This window comes from Caenorhabditis briggsae (assembly GCF_000004555.2).
Source record: "Caenorhabditis briggsae complete genome, chrIII, whole genome shotgun sequence".
Lineage (NCBI taxonomy): Eukaryota > Metazoa > Nematoda > Chromadorea > Rhabditida > Rhabditidae > Caenorhabditis > Caenorhabditis briggsae.
Window position 1 is genome coordinate 158961 of NC_013490.2, and position 19982 is coordinate 178942.

Sequence of the window (19982 nt, forward strand, 5' to 3'; positions counted from 1 at the left end):
TCAGTTAACAAATTTTTAATATCTTTGACAGGAACCGAGATAAATTATCTCAAATTTGAAATTAGGGGGCCGTTCTATTACAGGTTATACGGTAAGTGTGTTTGTTCGGTACAAAACTGTAGGTATCTGTGTCCAGCAGCTTTTATATTATAGGACATAGCCTATTTCACATAGGCCCTGAAAAAAAAACTATGTATTACATTATAATTGTCCTTCCGAAGTAACTAGTCTACCAGATTTACACAAAAAATGATGAAAATGGCTATTCATATAAATCTGTAGGAGGCCTCGTAATACAAAGTCGTAAAAAAAAGAGAACCAGTTACCGTAAAACCTGTAATAGAAGAGCCCCCTAGCTTTTAACTTTGAGTCTATTTGTCTCAGCTCCTAGGCAAGATATCAGAAATGTGTCAACTGATAAAATGTCTGTGATAATATGATAAACAATTGATCAGTTGACAAGTTTTTAATATCTTTGACAGGAACTGAGATAAATTCGCTCAACTCTCGGTGTCAAACTGCAGATCACTAGGCCACGCCCACTATTACGGAAAACAGTCCGTCGGTTCGAGCTGGGACTTCCGACCAAAGTCAAAAAAAATTTCTGCTAAAAAATCCAAAATGACATATTCCATGAAAAATCTGTCTGGTCAAAATGGAAAGAGAGAAAATGTGGAGGATTTCCGCGCAGCTTACACCACCACTCGTCAGATTAAAATGGCATGGCGGAACGGCGGAAGAGTCGAGAGAGTGTGTAGGTCAAAGAGACGCAGCCATCATTTCCTATAATTATGAAATCCACCCATTCAGTTGGGCGGAGGGGTAGAGAATTGGAGTAAGAAGAAAAGGTGGGGATTTGTAGGAAAAATCTAAATGTGTAAGAATAACAATTTTATTAGAATTTTACTAAATAATTCAAGAATAAGACGAAAAAAAGTACAACCCGTCTGGTAACACAAAATTAAAGAAGAATTATTTAAAAGCAATAACACACACCCTCCTGAAGTAAAAAAAAACTTTAAATATCACGAATCGTGGACGGAGCAATCGTGCTCTTCTGGAGGTTGGCCTCAACGTCGAGGAACTGTTTCATGGTGTCTACCTGGAAATGTTTATGATGGATGACCCAATTTTGGATTTCTAGTTCCCTTACCTTGTCCTTAAACCGTCCCAAACTGTGTGAAACTCGATTCTTGTGGATAAGATAACTGAATAAAACGAAGACGATTCCCACTGGAATCAACATTGCAGTGGTTATATAACCCGCAGTCGGATAGCCAACAGCCGTGAATTTCACATAGAAAATGACTCCTATTTCCACGAGGAAGAGAAGTAGACCGATGCAAGTGGAGAATAGCCATGAGAGATCGATGTAGAATCTGTAATCATTACTTAGAAAAACCTAGCTGAAATTTCAAAAAACTCACTTCAACTTCAAGTGCGGCGAATCTTGTGTACATCCAGTGGCCTCCATATACGGCAGTATACATGTGGACATCATCAACGCCAGAAGATGTACAGATACCAGAAGACTTGTCACCACACCCAGCACAATCAGAAGGGGTTTCGATGTGCTATCATCATACTGTAGCTCCACAAGACACACCATTGCGAACCCAGCGAGCAGTGCGGAAGTCCGTGAGCTGGCTTTCAGTTGGGCTTTACTGAGGTCATAGTTGTATTTTTCAGAAAGATCCAACTCTCCACGATGTCTGAAAATATGCCCTGTTTAATGATTCTAGTCACTTATTTTTCTAAACTACAGTACCCCAAATCCACATCATCATCTGTTTTCTTTGCATACGCTTGCATTCTCAAAGAGTTCATGGACCCATTTTTACTGTTTCCAGCAGCCCCATCTCCACCCCCAACATTCCGGCTTCCACCGCCAGACGACGGTGGTTGAAGGAAAAACTGTGGAAGTGGGTACGGAGTAATAGGTGCTCCAGAAGTGGTCTTCCACGTGGCGACTGCACCACGAATGTCTTCGACAGAAATCGAGACGCGTTTCTCATTCATAGTGGAGCCTTCCTGGCGGAGAAGCTCTACACGCGAGGGATCATGAGATCGAGGCATCTGAGAATGGTGTAAGATTCGGAGGAGAGAAGGATTTAAAGAACAAAACGAAGCGAGAGTCGAAATTTGAAAATTGTAGATCTCAACGGACTGGAGAGAGGAACAAAATTGATTCAAACGAAACTTTTGTGATGGTTTTGAAGAGAATAATGGGTGCAAATATATCAAATTCTGATCCAAATTCCCAGACCGGATAGTTTTAAATTCTGGGAGAAAAATGTAATCCGAATCACAATTATATCCAGAAGTTTAATAGAACGCCACCCGAATCGTGAAATTTGAGCCCATGTATCTCATTTTCTGTGAGAGATATCAAAAAGTGGTCAACTAATAAAAATGTTGCTGATATCATGATAAACATTTTGTTATTTGAAAACTTTTTGATATCTTTCAAAAGAAGTGAGATATATAGGCTTAAAGTGTACGGTCCGGGTGGCGTTCTATTAGAGTGTTTACGGTATATTTTCAATGATTGCCCTGAATGTATTGGAGCGTAGTTTTCAAATGCTATAGGATGTTCACTAAAAATCGGTTTCTCAGAAATTGTTAACAATTTTCTCAGCTATCCTTCCCACTGGGTGTTGGATATGATTTAATAGACTGTTTAGAATTATAAAAACCCATCCTAGAACGTCTTGGTTAGACAAGAAAGAGAGAGAGAGGCGCAGAGAGCAAAAGAAGGGAAAAGCTTCTTCTTCGTCGACCAATACCATACGACAGTGAGGTGATGATTCAACACGGCGTGTCATTCACATGCATGTATAAATAGTGTTACTTTTATGATACCTCTTTTTCTTCTCTTTGCCACGCGGCAAATAGATGAAAGAGAAGGACCTTTTCGACAGAGGAGTACCGTGTGAAAAAACTATCAAAACCGAAAGAAAAGCGAAAAGTTGTGAATCAGCGAGCGAGAACAACAAAATTCTTTCAGAAAGTAAGAAGAAATAAACGACCGGAGACGGTTGGACAGAAGAGGAAAGAGGATCATGAGGCGGAGGCGAAGAATGCAAAAATGTTTTAAAGATATGAATCTTTTGTTCGGTCGACAAAACATAGGAATTCTGAATTTAATTTTGAAGGTGGAAGAACAGAAAAAAATCCACTTAAGGAAAAAAGAGAGTAAGAAAAAGGAAACACCTTTCTAGCTGCTGATAAGAGTTATCATTGAATAATGACGCAGATTATTTTCATTCTGGTCAGAAATGAAAGTATAAGCAAACTGAATGATTAGAAAGCTGCAACATTCAGAATTTTACAGAAAAAAATTAAGTTTTCGGTAGAAATCTAAATTCCTCTAGTTTGATTCTCTAGTTGAATAGTTCTCCTAAAAATAACACAAGATCAATATCAAATGAAATATAAAAAAACGAGATGTATGTTTTATAAGACCGGACTAACCGCACCTAGTGAAAGGATGATGATGAGGTTGGGTATCAAAAAAAAGATCATGATCATCGTTAATATAACATCTATCTCTCTTTTTTTCTTTTCGGATTCTCCAAATATTTGAAATTCCCAGAAAAAACTCACTGTGCTAGAAGATGAACCATGTCGTCCTCCATGGAACTTTTGTCACTATCACCGAATATTAGAGGGAATATCATAACTCAGTAGATGATTCTTAACGTCTATTATATGATTAGATCAGAAGCCAAAGATTCAGATGACCCTAGAGGAGGTGCAAAAACTTTATGTCTTGAGGTGTCGAAAGTGTAACAGGAGATGAACAATAGGCCTATGAAAAAAAGGAGGGACATAAACAGAGAGACTGTGTAAAACGAACCAAAACTATTGGAGATAGTTGTACGTTTGACGAATATATATGACAACGAATACACCGAATTGCTTATCACGAGAGAAAAAAGAACGCAGCTATCATATGCCAGAAAAAAAAGAGATTTCTTTGATCGGCCGGATGATATCAGAAGCCGGAAGTAGCTGGCACAACGCCAAATTGACTTTTTTGTTTTTTTTTGTTTTTCAGTGAATCATTTTTGTATCTAACTCATATTGATACATTTCTCATCACTCACTTATCATTTTGAAAGCACTGTATCACTGGAGACAGTGTATGATGCGTCGTCGCACTTGTATTCGATATCCCGGCGCTGTGCTGATGACGAGGCGGTGTTGGTCCCGAAGCAATGACGGTTTCGACCGGTGGCGTTTGCGATAAAGCGAATTGAACTCTGAAAATTTGAAGTTTCGTTTTCAGTGGAGCGAACTTTCTGCACAGTATTATTCAAATACAGTTTCAGATGATTTTCGAAGTCTAAATCGCTAAAATTCTGTGTTTTCTTTGTTAGACGAGGGTCTATAGAAATTTCAGTTTTTAAAAGTACATTTTCTGAAAAACTTACTTTGAATTCATGAGCGAAAAGTATGAAAACTCGCTTTGCCGGCGTTCGAAATTCAAAAGGTTTCTCTCTTTCTTTGATTTCATTATTTTTCTAGGTTACTTTTTGAATGAATAGAATGGGTTCTTGTTCTTCCTCTCAGACAAAAAATAAGACGGAAAATCGGAAAATAATTGTCAGGGCAGGCTGGCAGGGAGATGACACATATTTGAGACAATTGTTGTTTTCAGAAAGAATTCCTGCTCTTTTTTATTTTTTTTGTTGCTGAAATTCCAAACAGCTCACCTTGCCTCTCCCACCGCAGATCCTTGAGACTCTCGTTGTTGCGCATCTAGAAAAAAATTAATTGATTATTAAATTAATTAAATAATTGCAATTTTATGTAAATAACAAAAAAATCAAAGTTAAACACCTGCTCCTGCTGAAAAATTCCGCATCTCCATGTGATCCTCGCTGCTCAGCAGACTGTAGTTATCCATTGCTAATCACTATTAGTGATTCACTAGTCCTTTGCACTTTTATCAGTGTGACAAAAGACAACTACGTGGCAAGAGAAGCGAACACTTCGGGTTAGAGATCTTCCGGAACGAGGAGGGTGTTAGTAGAAAGAAAAAACAAAATGGGTGGCGAGAGAAATAGTGTGAGGATTGGAGAGAACTAGGCAGTGAATAGTGAAGAGGGTAGCGGAAGGTCAAACTAAATAAACATTAGGGGCTTTAAACTTCAGATTCTGAAGTGAGTCGTTTTAAATTTGGCTCAATTAGCTGGGAAATAGCTGCGAATTTCAAATGAGAAGACAGATGGATGGTCGTTCGCGTTATTCCACGTCACAAAACCTACCTTCTTCGCCGGTGATCTTGTTCAAACGTCGCTTAGCAGACTTCAGAAGATCTCTTACATCACGATGCTTGAACGGTGATGACGTGTCGAAGCGCTGGAATTTCAGAAGTTTCAGAAAAAGAAAACATCGCTGAACACAAAAAAAAAGAGAGCGCATGCGCCTATAATACCGTACCTAATACCGTAATTTTTGCCTATTTCCCTCGATTCTAGACTCGATTCTGCACGCTCTCCCACAGAACAATTCCGAACTGCAAATTAATTTTTGATCTACAGAAAAAATGTTTGGCGCGATCACAATTGCAGGTCTAAAACCATAATTTCAGAATTTTTTATCTGATTTTGTGGAGTTCCAAGATGATTCAAATAATTCTAAAAAATTAATTAGTGGTTATAGATTCATGTATGGTCGTTTTCCGGAAGAAAAAAAATGTCAAAAATGGTCATTTTGAAAGTTTTTTACAGAAAAAATCTATTTTTTTTCTTTCAGTTTTTGACATTTCTAGGAGTTCTAAAGCTCAAAAAAAAACCGCAATTATTTTCTCTACATTTTCTATGGATGAATTTTTAATTCGTCTGATAAAACTTTTTTTATAATCAAAAAACGCAAAAATGCTATTCTGTGCGATTTCATGAGGTTTTATCAGACAAATTAAAAATTCGTCCATAGAAAATGTAGAGAATATAATTGCGGTTTTCTTGAGCTATAGAGCTTCTAGAAATGTCAAAAACTGAAAGAGGAGATAGATTTTTTCTGTAAAAAACTTTCAAAGATGACCATTTTCGACATTTTTTCTTCCGGAAAAGGACCATACATGAATCTATAACCACTAAATAATTTTTTAAAAATTATTTGAATCATCTTGGAACTCCACAAAATCAGATAAAAAATTCTGAAATTATGGTTTTAGACCTGCAATTGTGATCGCGCCAAACTTTTTTTCTGTAGATCAAAAATTAATTTGCAGTTCGGAATTGTTCTGTGGGAGAGCGTGTTCTGTCAATTCTCACCTGATTTTCATCAAGCGTTGATTGCATTTTCTTGCAAAATAGAAAAAAAAACTGAAAATTAGCAAAATGTGATTAAAAAACTCACCCGATTCTTTTGCATCCTCTGATTAACGGTAAACCGTTTTGGAGAAAATCCACGTCTTCCAGATTTTCCCGCATCAGATGACCCGGAATTCAGCACGATATCCGGAATCAGAAGCTTGTCGGGGACTAAAACTTAATTTTTCTCGTTTTTGGGTAGTTTTCTAGAAACCTCTATGGTTGAAAGTTGCACGCGGCGTGTAGAATAGCTCATAGTCGTCTGGCGAGTTGAGAAAACTTGAAGAATTCAAACCACCACCCAAACTGGTCGATCGATAGATTCGTTGATCGGTTGGATAGATGATGTTCAGATTTCGAGGTCGAGTAACGGTAAATTCGGAATTTTCTAGAAGATCGGGATTCGATTGCCATGCTTGCATGGACATTTTCTGGAAAATTTCTGAGTCGAAACTTACATTTTTGAAGAAAAAAGAAAAATGTCCCCAAAAGAAACCTAACAAGAAAAGAAACAAATACTTCCGCCTACTGAAAGTGCTAATTCTTTTGGCAAATACATAGCTCCTCACTATTTGTAAAATGATTCGAAATTGATCTGTCTATTTTTGTGACTCCTATGGAGATTAAAAGGTCAGCACCAGACAGAAAGAAGAAAAAAAACAGGTTTTCATTTTAATAATATTCCAGTGTGGGGCAAAAAACAACAAGTTCTGAAAAAATCAAACAACAAAAAATATGTTATAACAACAGAAGGATCACTTTTTGGATGTTGGAGTTTTAGGTGCCACGTGGAATGACTTCTCGAGGTCGTTGAATGTCTGGATCCACTTTTCCTTCTCACTGATGATGTGCTTTTGCATAGAAGGGCTGAAAAAGAGGAGATGAGTTTCAGATCACATTGGAGCGCACGTACTCATTCAAAAACTCTGGATCTCTTTCCATCCGGAGCTTCCAGGATCGTGCAGCTTCACACTTGACACCAAATGTGCTCAAAATCTCATCTGCATCCTTGTCACTCAACTTGAAGCAGGTCATTAGGGATAATCTAGTCACCCTATGACCTCCATCAATTAGGCAAAGTGCAAGATCACGGGCGTTTCTCCATAGCTCAGCACGATAGAGATCAGTCTGGAAAAGTTATTACGTTTAGGGAAATTGAGCGAAAACAAAATTTTGATTGATTTACAAATTCTTTTGGGATCAGCAAGACAAAAGTTCTCACCTTTCCAGCAACATTCGAGTGAGCGGGTGGCAAGTTTTGGAACATTAGATTCGAATCCAACACCCATACTCCATTGACCAGCCTAGAGCACGCCTTCAGGTTTTGAATCAGTGCGTCAGTGCTCATAAGCGATGAATCAATCAATTTACGCATTTCGGATGTCTTCATAACATGCGATTTAACCATATGTGCCTTGAGCTTCATTTCCGGAGACGATAGCTCATCGATTCTTTGTTTGGAAAGCATATGCTCTTTTCCTGCTTCAATGACTCTGGAATTTCAAAATTTTCAACGTTTCCTGAACTTTCTATAAATCTCACAATTCTTCCTTAAGCCCACAGATAATCGCTCGATTCACCAGCTCCTTTATACTCATATCAGGTGGCGGCAACGTTTCCGCACCTCCTCCTTCCGTTTTCACCGAGTTACTACTAATCATTTCCTTTTTCCTGCCAACCGACTCATCATCTTTCAAATGAACCTTCATAGGAATCCACAGATCACTGGCAATCTTCTTCTCCCTGTGCAACGCCGATGCCTCTCTTCTCTTCTTCTGTCTCTCTGTTTCCGGGCGCGAGAACTTCACACGAATCGCTGAGGACGTTCCTGCTTTCTTTGGATCTGGCTCGTCCTCTTCTTCAGAAGAGTCCTCATCAGAGCCTCCTTTTCCCGACTTCTTTTTTTTGTTCAATGCGTGTATCGATCTGTGCATTTCGAAGGATCCAGTGAGAGGATGGAGGAAGAATTCTCCGTTTTTCATAAATCCAACGGCGTTGACAATGGGATGGTCGTGAATAAATGCTCGACCTTCATAGACTTCGTCATTGGCCCGGATAGCTTCGACTCCCGATTTATGACCTCCTTTTCCAGAATCCGCACCTCCAGAGTACATCAATTCCGCCTTCTTCTTGTCATACGATCCGACCGAGGTGTCAGCGAGAAAACGCATTTCTAACTGAAAATGCATTTTCATAGCTAAATCTGTTAGCTTTGTGTTTTCTCACCAATCGAACATTCTTTTTATATCTAGCCACCGGAAACTTTTTGGCATCCCACGCATCTCTTTTGCTCGATGGATAAGAGACACAGAACATTTCAGTGTTCGGCACGGAAGTGCACACTGCTACGTTGCGCTCCCAAACCACCTGGTCTTCTTCCTCTTCTTCGTCGGAGAGGAATTCTGGCTTTTTGACAGTTCGTCGGATAGGAAACTCCTCATCATCGGATGCTCCGTCTACTTCCATTTTTGAGATCTAGAAATTTCGGAAAACTGTATTAAAAACTCAGCATCTGAGTTTGCCAAAAAATATAGTTTTTAGGTCAAAACCAGATATTTCACCGAAAAAAGAAGAGAAAGGGAAAACTTGTTGAGTAAAAAAACAAAAACAAACAACAATTGAAGAGAAAACAAATGAAAAAGACAAAAGGATATAAAAATCAACAAATTCAATTTTTAAGAATATCATAAAGCTGTCGGGGCTGTCCAGAACCATCGGTAGTGGTTCCATATGCTTTGTTTCTCTGCTGACGTGATTCCAAATCCAAAACGGCCGTCTTTTTGATTTTTCGAAGAGCGGGATGTAGTACTGTGGTAGTGTCATCAGCTGGCTCCTCGCCTTCTTCGTAGATCGAACCACCCAGATTCTTCTGTTTCACTTCTTGGGGAAGAATGGTGATGGAGCCATCGACAAAGTTTCCTACAAGAACATATATTTGTAAAAAACTGAATTATGTCTACTCACGAGCTTTAATATTTTTCGAATCCTCTTCCTCTCGTTCTCTCACCGCTGGAATATGAACCATCCGCTCTTTTTTAGCCTTCGGAGCCACAATTGCACGAAACACACCGGATTCTGAAATAAAGCCTTTTCTTTAATATTTTATAAAAATTAACCTACCAGTTTTAACTTTGGTTTTCGATAATATCTCATCATCGCCCGACCATTTCAATGCCTCCAAATCCGTCAGACTCACTCCAATTGGCTTTTTAATCAGGAAGACCTTGAAATTTCCGCTATCCGCGATTGATATGTTGGCCACACCGTTAGTTTCAACATCCTGCAAACAACAAAAATTGAATGTATATTTGAAAATCGAGATTTAAAAAAACTTACCTCATGTTTGGGTTTTTTCATCGAATCGTCGGTTTCCGAGTCCTGATGCTTTCGTTTTTTGCCCATTTTTGCACTTAAAAATATATGCTTTTCACTTAAAAATATATGCTAAGTTTAAAAACTTAAAAATATGTGCTAAGTTTTCGGGCTGGAAAATAAATTAAAAAGAAAAAAATTCAGCGAAGAAAAAAATTTTTTCACAGGGTGTGCGACAGGGCGCGTTTGCTCGCGAAGCCACGAGAGTCCTCATTTTTAATCGATTTTTAAATTTATCCAGACGGCTCACACCAAAAATTCGCATTTTTTCACTTTCTCTGTGTCAATAATCAAAATCTAGGTTATTGTTTTTGTGCTCACCTCCTAATTCTAGTATTTATCCTCCGCCGTGGCTCCCAGAGAGCATTTCCAGTCTGAAAACAAAAATGCTCCAAGACTTTAATTTTTCATTGCATTCACAAAGTTATAGGCACATATGTCACAAGTTTCTCCGGCGCCATCGACGGCTCCACCGTCGGCATCGGCGTCGTCGGATGTCGAGGAGCCGGAAATAGATGTCATTGCGAGCAGCGACGACGAGTCGGAACCAATTTACATACACAAGGAGAAAGACCCAATTGTAATAAGGGGTGTTGGAAATATCACTGTGTAGGTTTCCTTCAAAAGACTTGTCTTTCAACTTTTTCTCTCGCACGGAAGTGCAGAAGCAGGTGAAATGTTTTGTCTACTTCCAGATTCGGCATGAATTCCCGCTTCAACACTGAATATCCTCCTGAGCTAACCGGATACATTGCTCCGGAAGAGCTATCCGCTACACTATCTCGAGTGAACTCCGTTCTAAAACGCCATGTACAAACCTCATCTCGATGGCTTTTATGTGGTTTGGCCTTTTGTTGCTGCTCACTGGGTTGCTCGATGTGGCCAGTAATTTGCTTGAATCGGAGAGTAAGTTATTGTTTTTTTTTAATTTTAAATTAAAGTCATGTCTTATTTTCAGACCGTGATAGCTCTTGAAAAATGTCTGGATCATGAAAATGTTAGCCTCTATCACAAGCTGGGTCTTCATTGGTCACTGGCTCGTCGCCCAACGGAACCATCGGACCGGCTTACTGAATATGTTCTTGAGCTGAAAATTCTTCCTAAAGCTGCATTAAATATTCCTGATTAATCGTTAAGCCTATTTTGTCCTTTTTTTATTCTTGAAATCTGACTATTTGCATACTTCCACGCACTCGTTTGTAACTCGCACAATATTACTGTCTTTTGTCTATTTTGTACATACATATTTTTCTTCGAATTTTCTATTTTTCAATAGTCCCGCTTTACCCCTCCCCGAAAACTTCAGGTGTTGATTAGAACTCTTTATTTTATATACTAGTTCGGGTTGCAAATTGCCCTTGAAAAAATTAAACAAAAATTTTAAAACAAGGTTTTTCTTTATTGAGCGATTCGATTTTTCTCCCTCCGCCCCACTCTCTCTTCAGCGACTGGTTTCTTCCTTCCTTTGAAAATGAATATTAGTTTTATCACCTTTTTTTTCTATTTCATAATTTTACCTAATTGTGATGATTCTATTACTCTATACTTTTAACCTTTTTTGCCAAATTCGCAACTAACTTTCTACAGATGTCAAAGAATATCAAAACTCCGACGAATCAAAAAATCCTCACTAATGTGGCAGTGGTGAGAATGAAGAAGACTGGAAAGCGATTCGAGATCGCTTGTTATAAGAATAAAGTTGTCAATTGGAGAAACAAAACGTACGAAAAAGATTCGACCTAAGTTAAATTCAAGAATTATGTTTTCAGCGAAAAAGATATTGACGAGGTGCTTCAAACTCATACAGTATTTTCCAATGTTTCCAAGGGACAACTAGCGAAAAAAGACGAACTCATTGCGGCGTTCGGTATTGAGGATCAGTTCGAGATTTGTAAAATTGTAAGTGGTTTTGAAAATATCAAAGACACAATGTCTTCTTTTCCAGATTCTCGACAAAGGAGACCTCCAAGTGTCCGACAAAGAACGTCAAGCAGCGTCTGATCAGTCTCTAAAGGAAGTGTCTCAACTGATCGCGTCAATGGTAGTGAATCCCGAAACAAAACGCCCTGTTCCTCCTTCAGTAATTGATAAGGCCCTCCAGGAAATGCACTTTTCACTAAAACCCAATCGATCATCGAAACAACAAGCACTAGATGCGATTCCAAAACTCCGTGAGACTATCAAAATCGAAAGAGCCAAAATGAAGATCCGGGTGGCGATTCCAACGAAAGAGGCAAAGGCAGTTCATTCGAAATTGAAGGCATTGTTCAATGAGGTAGAGCAGGATGATTGGCAGGACGGAAGTTTGGAAATGGTTGGTCTCATCGAGCCAGGATCCTTCCGCGCTTTGGACGACTTGGTACGAAATGAAACTAAGGGACATGGACGTTTAGAGATTCTAAGCTTGAAGGATGTCGTTGAAGGAGAACTTCAGATTTCTTAATTTTTTTATTGAATGTCGCTTCTGATTTTGGCTGATTTTGCTGATCTCCTGTTATCCCGAGTTATGCATGAAAATTCCAAATAAAAGCTTTTATTCACACTGGGAGCACAATATAAATATCACAAAGTTTATCAAAAATCCCAATTGATTCATTTTTTGACATCCGCTGCTTTTACAAATGCTGCTTCGTGTGCTCCAAAAGAGCAAATCCATCCTCCAACTTCTCCCCACAGATTGGACACACGAAGCTGAAACTCGCGATGCCATTTGGACTCGAAGGCTCCACCGGTGACGTGGACTCTTCCGACGTCTTGACAATTGGTGTCATATGATACGCACAATGCGTCTGGATTTGCGCATCCGATCGCAAACTTTGTCGGCACACCGGGCAGTGATGAGCGTGGTCTTTGGCGTGACGAAGGCAATGCTCAACGAAATTGGCTTCGTTTAGAAGCAGCTCTTGACAGTCTGCACATTTGTCAGCGTAGCGGACTTTGCAGTGCTTGCGGAGGCGATGCTCATCAAGACCGTCTTCACCGACAACTTGCTCATCGCAAACGGAGCATTGGAGGGGGCGGTATCGGAGAATAGGCTTCGTGGGGGTGGGAGTTGGTGGAGCGGCTGGCGGCATTGTAAGAGATGGGGCGAAGAAGGTGTCCCTGAAAGATGCATTGTTTTGACTACGATCCCTTTGTTAATGGTAAATTTCTGCTAAAACCATCTTTCGAATTGACTTTATCAAAATTTCCATACTTTTCTACCAAAATTTCCATATTTTTGAATTATCTCTACTTTGAGAACCGGATTTTCGGATTCTCCGTATTTGAAAGTGCCAGTCTATCATTTTCAGCGATATCCCTCGACTTTCCGTTGCAGAAGAGTTCATAAACGCAACAGATAGAGCCAAACGCGCGTTCCACAAGAAGCAACCGACACTTCCCGGGTTCGCGCCGGCCACTATACTTTGTGTTGCGAAAGACTCCGCCCACTTTTCTCTCTTGAAAGCGGGGGAAGGCGAACAGTGGAAATGCGTTTTCAGAAAAAAACACGATTTTGGAGAGTTTAGATATTTTCTTGATTTTTTCGACGGAAATGGATAAAAGGCTGAAAATGATTATGTTTGAGACTAATTTCAGCGTCTAGGGTGTATATTGAGCCAAGTTAGAAGGATCTAAGAGCGACGACTTCCAACGGTATTGGAGGATCAGGAAAAACTCGGAATGCTTCTTTTTTGGTCTAATATATTTTAAATGAGTCCAGAAAATGCTTAAAATGTTAAGAGTGTAATTTGGTTGTGTGGTTTTCTCGAAATTTCCATTCAAAAGTGTGTACATAATTATCTTGTTCTAGTGCAAGGAAGATACGGAAAACTAGTTGTAGGTTGAATTCTTACACCACTCTTGCAATACTAGAAACCTATATGATTGAATCTAACTCACATCTTTCCGGTATCCGCTTTCCTGCATCCATAAACCTCTCCGAATCCTCCTCTTCCAATAATCCGATGCACGGAAAAGTCGTTCATGGTCAATTGCATATTCAATTCCAGATTTTTCCACTGGCAAAATCTTGTAAACTTTTCTGACTCTAGAAATCGTTGGAAAATGTCTCCTCTCAATTGATCACAAATTTCCAATACATATCTATGGAAAAGGTCTGGAGGCACGTTTTGTTTGAGCAAATGGTACTGTACATGTTGGAGTGATTCTTTTGAATAGTTCTGAAAATTTCCAATACGTTTCATGCTAAGGTAGCTCGTGTGAAACTCACATGAGCATGAGCCAACATTTCCACCATAATGTGATGGTCGTAAATTTCTCGAGCTTTGGTTAGACGCTCATCTGGTGTCTCCATTTTTTCGTATTCTTTTATCTGAAATTCTTTTATAACAAAATCTAAAGTTTGCAAAACTTACAGCTTCATAAAACTTGATCTGTGGACAAGGGCTCTCCGACACGTTTTCAGCATAGTCTTTTAACAACAAAAATCCCAATTTCTGATTGAATATCTTATCAAACTTCATATCACCCGATTTTTCCAGAAATTTTTGCATGATGCTTCGAACACTGAAAAATTCAAAATTATACATTTCTTCAGCAAGACCTTATTTCTATACCTAGGATCAGGTAGTACAATACGTTTACTGGCTCGAGCTGCCGGTTGACTTCGGCTCTTCTCCATAGCCATCAGGTAGCTGACATCAGCCAGCACAGCTTCCAAGTCTGCCATGTTTTGTTCTGAAAATAAAAACTAGAAGACTAAAAAAAAATAAATTTTCAATGAAGTAAAAAAAACACGATGCCACCAAATCTGAATGAGTGAGAGGATATAGGAGCGGGATTCCGGCGGAGAAGAGCGGCTAGAAAAAAATTGAACAACAATCAAAAAAATGCAGTTTTTCTCCTCCATCCCCATACCGCACCACATCTCTCAATGGACAGAAGTGATAGAGGAGAAGAGAGTGTGTCTGGATTCATGGATGAGAGAAAACGAGAGAAAAGTCGAGCCAAACGCGGGGGGAGCCCGAGACGGGTCGCGGGGGCCACAGAAGAGGGCCCCCGGCGTCCAAATCGAGTTATGGGGTGAGGCGAGTTTTTACTGGGGTTTAAGGTTTTAGGTACGGAATTGGGGATGGTGAGAGTGAATAAAAAATATGGAGGGGCTAGAGAGAAAAAGAGCTTTGAAGAACGGATGGAACGATAAGAGAACGAATGAATAGAGAAGAAGGATTATTCTAATAGTCATCGGGATTAGAAGATTGGAGAATTTGTGTATAGATGAAAAGCGGAATCAGACTACTGTTTTAATTTTGACAAGTACTAATACATGTTCTATTGAATCAACCATGCTACATTTTGTATCCGTCCTTTGTTAGGGTATGGAACTACCCACTTATGATTTAAAAGAACTTAAGTCTGAAAACGCTTAAAAGCGGATGCGGCAGTCTTCGTACAAAAACGTTCCTCCTAAATTAGTACACTTACTAAAAACCGACTTCAGATCTTTTTCCAGGATATCTAAATCGACATGGCTTTTCTAAAATGGTATACTTCAAAAATGAAACGAGAAGCTTGAAAACAAAAGTGTCATCTTCGAAATAGTGGCTAAAATGATACTAGAATACTTCTGCTGAACTGGTTAGTGAGATACAAGCTCATTGGTTAATTAGTTACCTAATATTACAATTTTCAGACAGATTCGCTTCTCCGCCTACGTCTATAGAGACCTAATGAAGCTGCTTACCATATTCCTATTTGAAGCAACAAAAAAACAAATCTCAAAAACCCCATGAATACTAATTGTGGATTTTTTGTTATCAAAGAGAACGAACAGTGGTATTCTTTGTAGTGTCAGATCAGAACACATATATATATAAAATAAATGCATGAGGAGATGGGAATTTCCAGACATCATTTCCAGATCTGTTATAGTACATATTAGAATGATCACAAGTTTCAAAATGTATGGAAGAATGACGAAATAAATAAAAAACACGAAAAAGTGTTTCGTGGTCCCTTTCTCTCCTATCTACACCAATGAAATCACTTTCTTTTGATACAAAGTTCTCAACCGGAAAATCTCCTCTTCTCCAAGACACACCCGACGACGGCGAATTTCTTCTGACTTCCGGACGGCGGCACCAAGGAGAAAAATTTAAAGAAAAAAGAAGGAAAGAGGGGGGTATATATGGATATATAGCCAGCAAATCTCTCAGAGTGTGAAAAATTGGCAGAATAGAATTTCTCAAGAAAACGACGGGAGGGAAGAAAAAAAATGAAAGATTGCTATGGTTACCGTTGTTCAGTATTTCCTAGAGAACGTGTGTGAGAAGAAAGCGTGGGGAATGACAAATACGAAAATTGGATTTTTTCCTGGACCCAGACTCAACGGGAAATTATTGAAGTTAGGGATATCTTGGAAGAGGATGGAGGGAGAGGGATAGGTAGAGGTTACCAATTAAAATTCAGGAATCTTGGAGCTAGGACTCTAGAACTGTTTGGATAACCAAGCTTTTTTTTGGTATAACTTGGCACAACATTGGAGAAAAGAAAACCGTGGTTTTTCTGAACGATTTCTGCTACTAGTTGGATATAGAGAAATATATCTGAACAATTCATTTTATGGGATAAGTTTGGTTTATATGTATTTCAGGAATCAAGATACGTAGGACAAATCGGTTGGCATTAAAATTAGATCGGTAATAAACAAATTATAATGAACTGTATATTAGCATTATTATAATTTTTAGATGTTGAACTAAATACCAATAAGTATCCAACAGTTATATTTGTCGTGTCTATTTCTATTTCTTCCGCTTCTAACGATCTCATGAGCTACATCCCTCGCGTGTCAAAAACACGGCGATATCAAAAATAAACACACACACATGTAAATTTGTTACATAGGAAATTGCGGCAAAATGGAGGGGATTAGGAAGAAAGAAAAATGACAAGATGGATAAGACGATGAAGAGAGAGAACAATGTTTGTTCAGAGCCAATTGGATGCGATTGGAAGCGAGAGAGACGACTTGTGATATTTATCGGAAGAGAGAAAGAGAGGAAGATTGGGAGAAAGGAGTAGTCAACTGATTAATGATCGACACGGAATATATATATGATGGAACCAATGAGATGGGAACATATTGTGTTTACAAGTAATTGATAAGTTAGAACAAAGTATTGGGAGCCTAGGACACTGTGATAGCTTGCTTTTTCAAAGCGCGTATCAACAAAAAGTGAAATATTCGAAATTCAGTCAAATTCTGAAATGGTGCTAATTTTAATTCATAAGTCTCGAGATTTTCAGAAAGTTTGGACAAGCTCACTTGAAGCCAAGGATAAAACAAATTCGATTTCAACATTTTAAAGCACGGATGAATAGATTGAGCAGGTGAAAAACTGGAATATCCCCAAAAACAGTTGCTTCTGACCTTTTAAAGCTAGTTCTTCCAAAAAGATACAAATTCAAAACAGAAAGTCAGAAAAACAGAGAATCAGTTCGTCGCCGAAGAAAAAAAAGAATAGGTCAGGATTTTTGTGGTCGTCGTCAATTCGAAATAAGTAGAATGCAAAATATAAATCGAGCTCTCTGTTTCTCTCTGTGTGGGTGTGCGAAAAAAGTGTGGTAAAACGAGCAAATCGTCGCCTTAGGGGTAGAAGACTCCTGACACACAGCCACAACTTAGCGCCTCCTCTTAACTTTTCCACTCACGACGACAACGTCTTCTGAAGTCACTTCAGAAGACGATGGAGAGGCGTACGTCTTCTTTTCTTCTACTCCTGAAAATACGAAGACATCTCTCTCTCTCTCTCTCTCTCTCTCTCTCTCTCTCTCTCTCTCCCTCTCTCTCTCTCTCTCTTCAAGTCGGTGTTAATCGAGTTGGAGGCTGCTTGTGTGCAAAAGAGGAGAGCCAGAAAAAAATAGAAGAAGAAAAACGGGAAGAAGGGTAGAAAGGGATGGCTAAAGAAACCGGGGGACCACTAAAGACTAAAAACATTCAGCAATTTGGAGAGATGCAGACATTTCTCTGGGCCTTGTGTCCAGCAATCGATGGGAGACAGCGGGCACTCACGTGCTCTCTCGATTTGCTAGACTATTTTCGATTCGTCCCTTCACTTTCAGATTTTCTGGCACACTCTCACTCTACTTCATCCTGAAAAAAGTATTTGGCCGTCCTGGTGCTGGGGGCTGCTGTGCGGAAAGAGAAATTGAACCGAATCAAAAAATCAGAACCGTGCAATAAGCATTGAAAGAGGGAAGTCGTAGACTGTGACATATTCTATGTCTGGATGAGCACGAATGCTTTTTTTCTTCTGGAAATCCCCAAAAAGACGTTTTAGATATTTGGAGATGCGTCTTTTCGGATTGAAACATCTTACTATAAGAGTTTAGAAAAATAATTAGGATTGCACAAGGAAACGTTTGAAAATGGGTTTCAAGTAACTGTTAATTGCAAAAGTCTCTTGATGAAAATCTCAAAAAATAACTACACATTGAAAAAAACACATGTCTCATCCTATTTGTAAGTCAAGCGCAAAACATTTCCATTTTCTAAAAAACTTGTTTCTCTTTGTTCTACTTTTTAATGTTCCTGCGGACTACCTAGAAATTTTTGACTGTGCTAAAATTCATTCACAGAGCTCCAATTTTTAAAAGGTGCTCCCTCTCTGCTCTAAACCGAAACATTTATATCCAAAAGCAGCAGAAGGACCAAAAAAGGAAAAAAGAAAACCTTCGGACTACGTAGTGCTTGGTGGAAGAGAAATTCGAGATTCCTTTTGCTCCCCCATTTTTTCTCTTTTTTCATACATAGGGACATTTTGAAAGATGCAGGAAACAAGAAAGGAGGAAATAATGAAAGATTTTTTCTATACATACAAAACTAAGGGATTTCACTTTCAGAATATTTCAGTTAAAAAGTTTGAAGGCCTGGTACAAAAGAGATGCCTATAGATAAGTGAAAATTACGGAAAACGTAAAAATGGAGAAAAAGAAAAGGAGGTAAAAGAAAAATGAGAAGAGGAACATAATTGGGAAAATTTAGAAAAAAAAGAAGAGGAGGAGGAGGAGGAAAGAAATATATTTTGTTTTTCACCAGAGATGCATGTCTATTTTGGGTAGACAGTCAGTGATTATGAGGAGAGAAGAAGAAGAAAAAGAGCCCAAAAATCTTTTAAAGTCAAAGTTTTAGAAGTTGTTCATGATAATTTCAGTTGAGAAATAAAAAAAGTGTTTTGCCGATGCCTGGCAAAATCACATAAAAATATCCACCTTTTTGAGCTAATTTTTTTTCTGGCTCCCATGCAAGGTATCAAAAATTTGTCAATTGATAACTTCTTTGTGATATTATGGTAAGCAATTTATCAGTTGACTACTTTTTCACTTACTTTTTACTTTTTATATATTTGGCAGGAACCGAGATAAATTAGCTCAAGGTCGAAAAATAGCGGCCCCTTTTTTACAGGTTTTACGGTATATCAAAAACTCTTCACAGTTTGAAAAAATCTTATGCTCACAAGAAATGAGTAGAAACAAATCAAAATAAAAGTAAAAAGAGTAGATTTCTCTTTCCTTTCCTATGTTCTTCTTTTCCGTTTTCCTTGAAATATTCACAAGTTTGGGGCGACAGGCCGAAAGTGTGCCAGTAGGAATGACCGATATAGTACAGAGAGTCATAAGAGAACCAGAGAAAATAGAAAAGGAAAGCGAGGGACGTAATTGCAAGTGGCACTAACACATGGATCTGAAGGGGAGGAAGGAGCACATGCAAACACATACACACTTACACTTTTCCTCTCTTTTTCCATACAACTTTGACACCTTCTGGGTCTTCTGAAAAACTCTATCTGAAATTTCTTTACGTTTTCACAAAAGTTTTTATTTCTGGAAACAAAAGGAGAGGAAGGGAACAAGAAGAATATTTTTTATAATTGCTTATTACGGAAAAGTGCAGTTATATAGATTCCGAGAAAGAAGAGCTACATATGTAATCATCAAAGATCTGAATAGATATTAATAGAAGAGAAAACAAATCTACAGTATCCTATTCTACAAATTAAGACTGTTTTGTATTTTTGTAAAAAGGGAACAATGAAAATAACAGAAGAAAATATATATAATTGTACGAGAACAAAAAATGAAAAAACAAGAGGGAATACGAAATTGGAGACAAAAAAGTAATAATAACATCTGACTGAGAGAAAGATGTCTAATTGATCACAAGGGATTCTAAATATATATAAATGGCTGTGCTTATGACGTTTCAGTATTTAATTTAGGCTTGAAACTTTGGTCAATGCTTCGCGAACTTTCAGGAAAAAGTCATTGGAGAATAAATAAGTA

General features: G+C 38.5%; 8 protein-coding genes across 8 annotated transcripts; 2 read left to right on the forward strand and 6 right to left on the reverse strand.

Moving 5' to 3' along the window:
- Positions 1–1018: 1018 nt before the first annotated feature.
- On the reverse strand, positions 1019–2076 carry Cbr-orai-1 (the record flags this gene model as incomplete). Its single annotated transcript, XM_002642925.1, has 4 exons — positions 1019–1102; positions 1154–1379; positions 1428–1712; positions 1769–2076. The coding sequence occupies 4 exons, from the start codon at positions 2074–2076 to the stop codon at positions 1019–1021; spliced, it is 903 nt and encodes a 300-aa protein (XP_002642971.1).
- A 1284-nt stretch (positions 2077–3360) lies between these two features.
- CBG15254 lies at positions 3361–6751 on the reverse strand (the record flags this gene model as incomplete). The annotated part of the gene is made up of 5 exons (XM_045243274.1): positions 3361–3400; positions 4110–4265; positions 5270–5367; positions 6370–6494; positions 6538–6751. The coding sequence occupies 5 exons, from the start codon at positions 6749–6751 to the stop codon at positions 3361–3363; spliced, it is 633 nt and encodes a 210-aa protein (XP_045095629.1).
- Positions 6752–7078: 327 nt separating this feature from the next.
- CBG15253 lies at positions 7079–8789 on the reverse strand (the record flags this gene model as incomplete). Its single annotated transcript, XM_002642923.1, has 5 exons — positions 7079–7190; positions 7237–7451; positions 7546–7816; positions 7866–8500; positions 8550–8789. The coding sequence occupies 5 exons, from the start codon at positions 8787–8789 to the stop codon at positions 7079–7081; spliced, it is 1473 nt and encodes a 490-aa protein (XP_002642969.1).
- A 202-nt stretch (positions 8790–8991) lies between these two features.
- Cbr-tag-267 lies at positions 8992–9725 on the reverse strand (the record flags this gene model as incomplete). Its single annotated transcript, XM_002642922.2, has 4 exons — positions 8992–9242; positions 9288–9398; positions 9444–9603; positions 9660–9725. The coding sequence occupies 4 exons, from the start codon at positions 9723–9725 to the stop codon at positions 8992–8994; spliced, it is 588 nt and encodes a 195-aa protein (XP_002642968.2).
- Positions 9726–10131: 406 nt separating this feature from the next.
- Positions 10132–10824, forward strand: Cbr-tag-266 (the record flags this gene model as incomplete). The annotated part of the gene is made up of 3 exons (XM_002642921.2): positions 10132–10304; positions 10391–10601; positions 10654–10824. The coding sequence occupies 3 exons, from the start codon at positions 10132–10134 to the stop codon at positions 10822–10824; spliced, it is 555 nt and encodes a 184-aa protein (XP_002642967.2).
- Positions 10825–11282: 458 nt separating this feature from the next.
- Positions 11283–12138, forward strand: CBG15250 (the record flags this gene model as incomplete). Its single annotated transcript, XM_002642920.1, has 3 exons — positions 11283–11416; positions 11465–11594; positions 11641–12138. The coding sequence occupies 3 exons, from the start codon at positions 11283–11285 to the stop codon at positions 12136–12138; spliced, it is 762 nt and encodes a 253-aa protein (XP_002642966.1).
- A 172-nt stretch (positions 12139–12310) lies between these two features.
- Positions 12311–14367, reverse strand: Cbr-grk-2 (the record flags this gene model as incomplete). The annotated part of the gene is made up of 5 exons (XM_045243276.1): positions 12311–12797; positions 13578–13858; positions 13909–14010; positions 14054–14204; positions 14255–14367. The coding sequence occupies 5 exons, from the start codon at positions 14365–14367 to the stop codon at positions 12311–12313; spliced, it is 1134 nt and encodes a 377-aa protein (XP_045095630.1).
- Positions 14368–19950: 5583 nt separating this feature from the next.
- On the reverse strand, positions 19951–19965 carry CBG26079 (the record flags this gene model as incomplete). Its single annotated transcript, XM_045243277.1, has 1 exon — positions 19951–19965. The coding sequence occupies one exon, from the start codon at positions 19963–19965 to the stop codon at positions 19951–19953; it is 15 nt and encodes a 4-aa protein (XP_045099629.1).
- Positions 19966–19982: the final 17 nt, after the last annotated feature.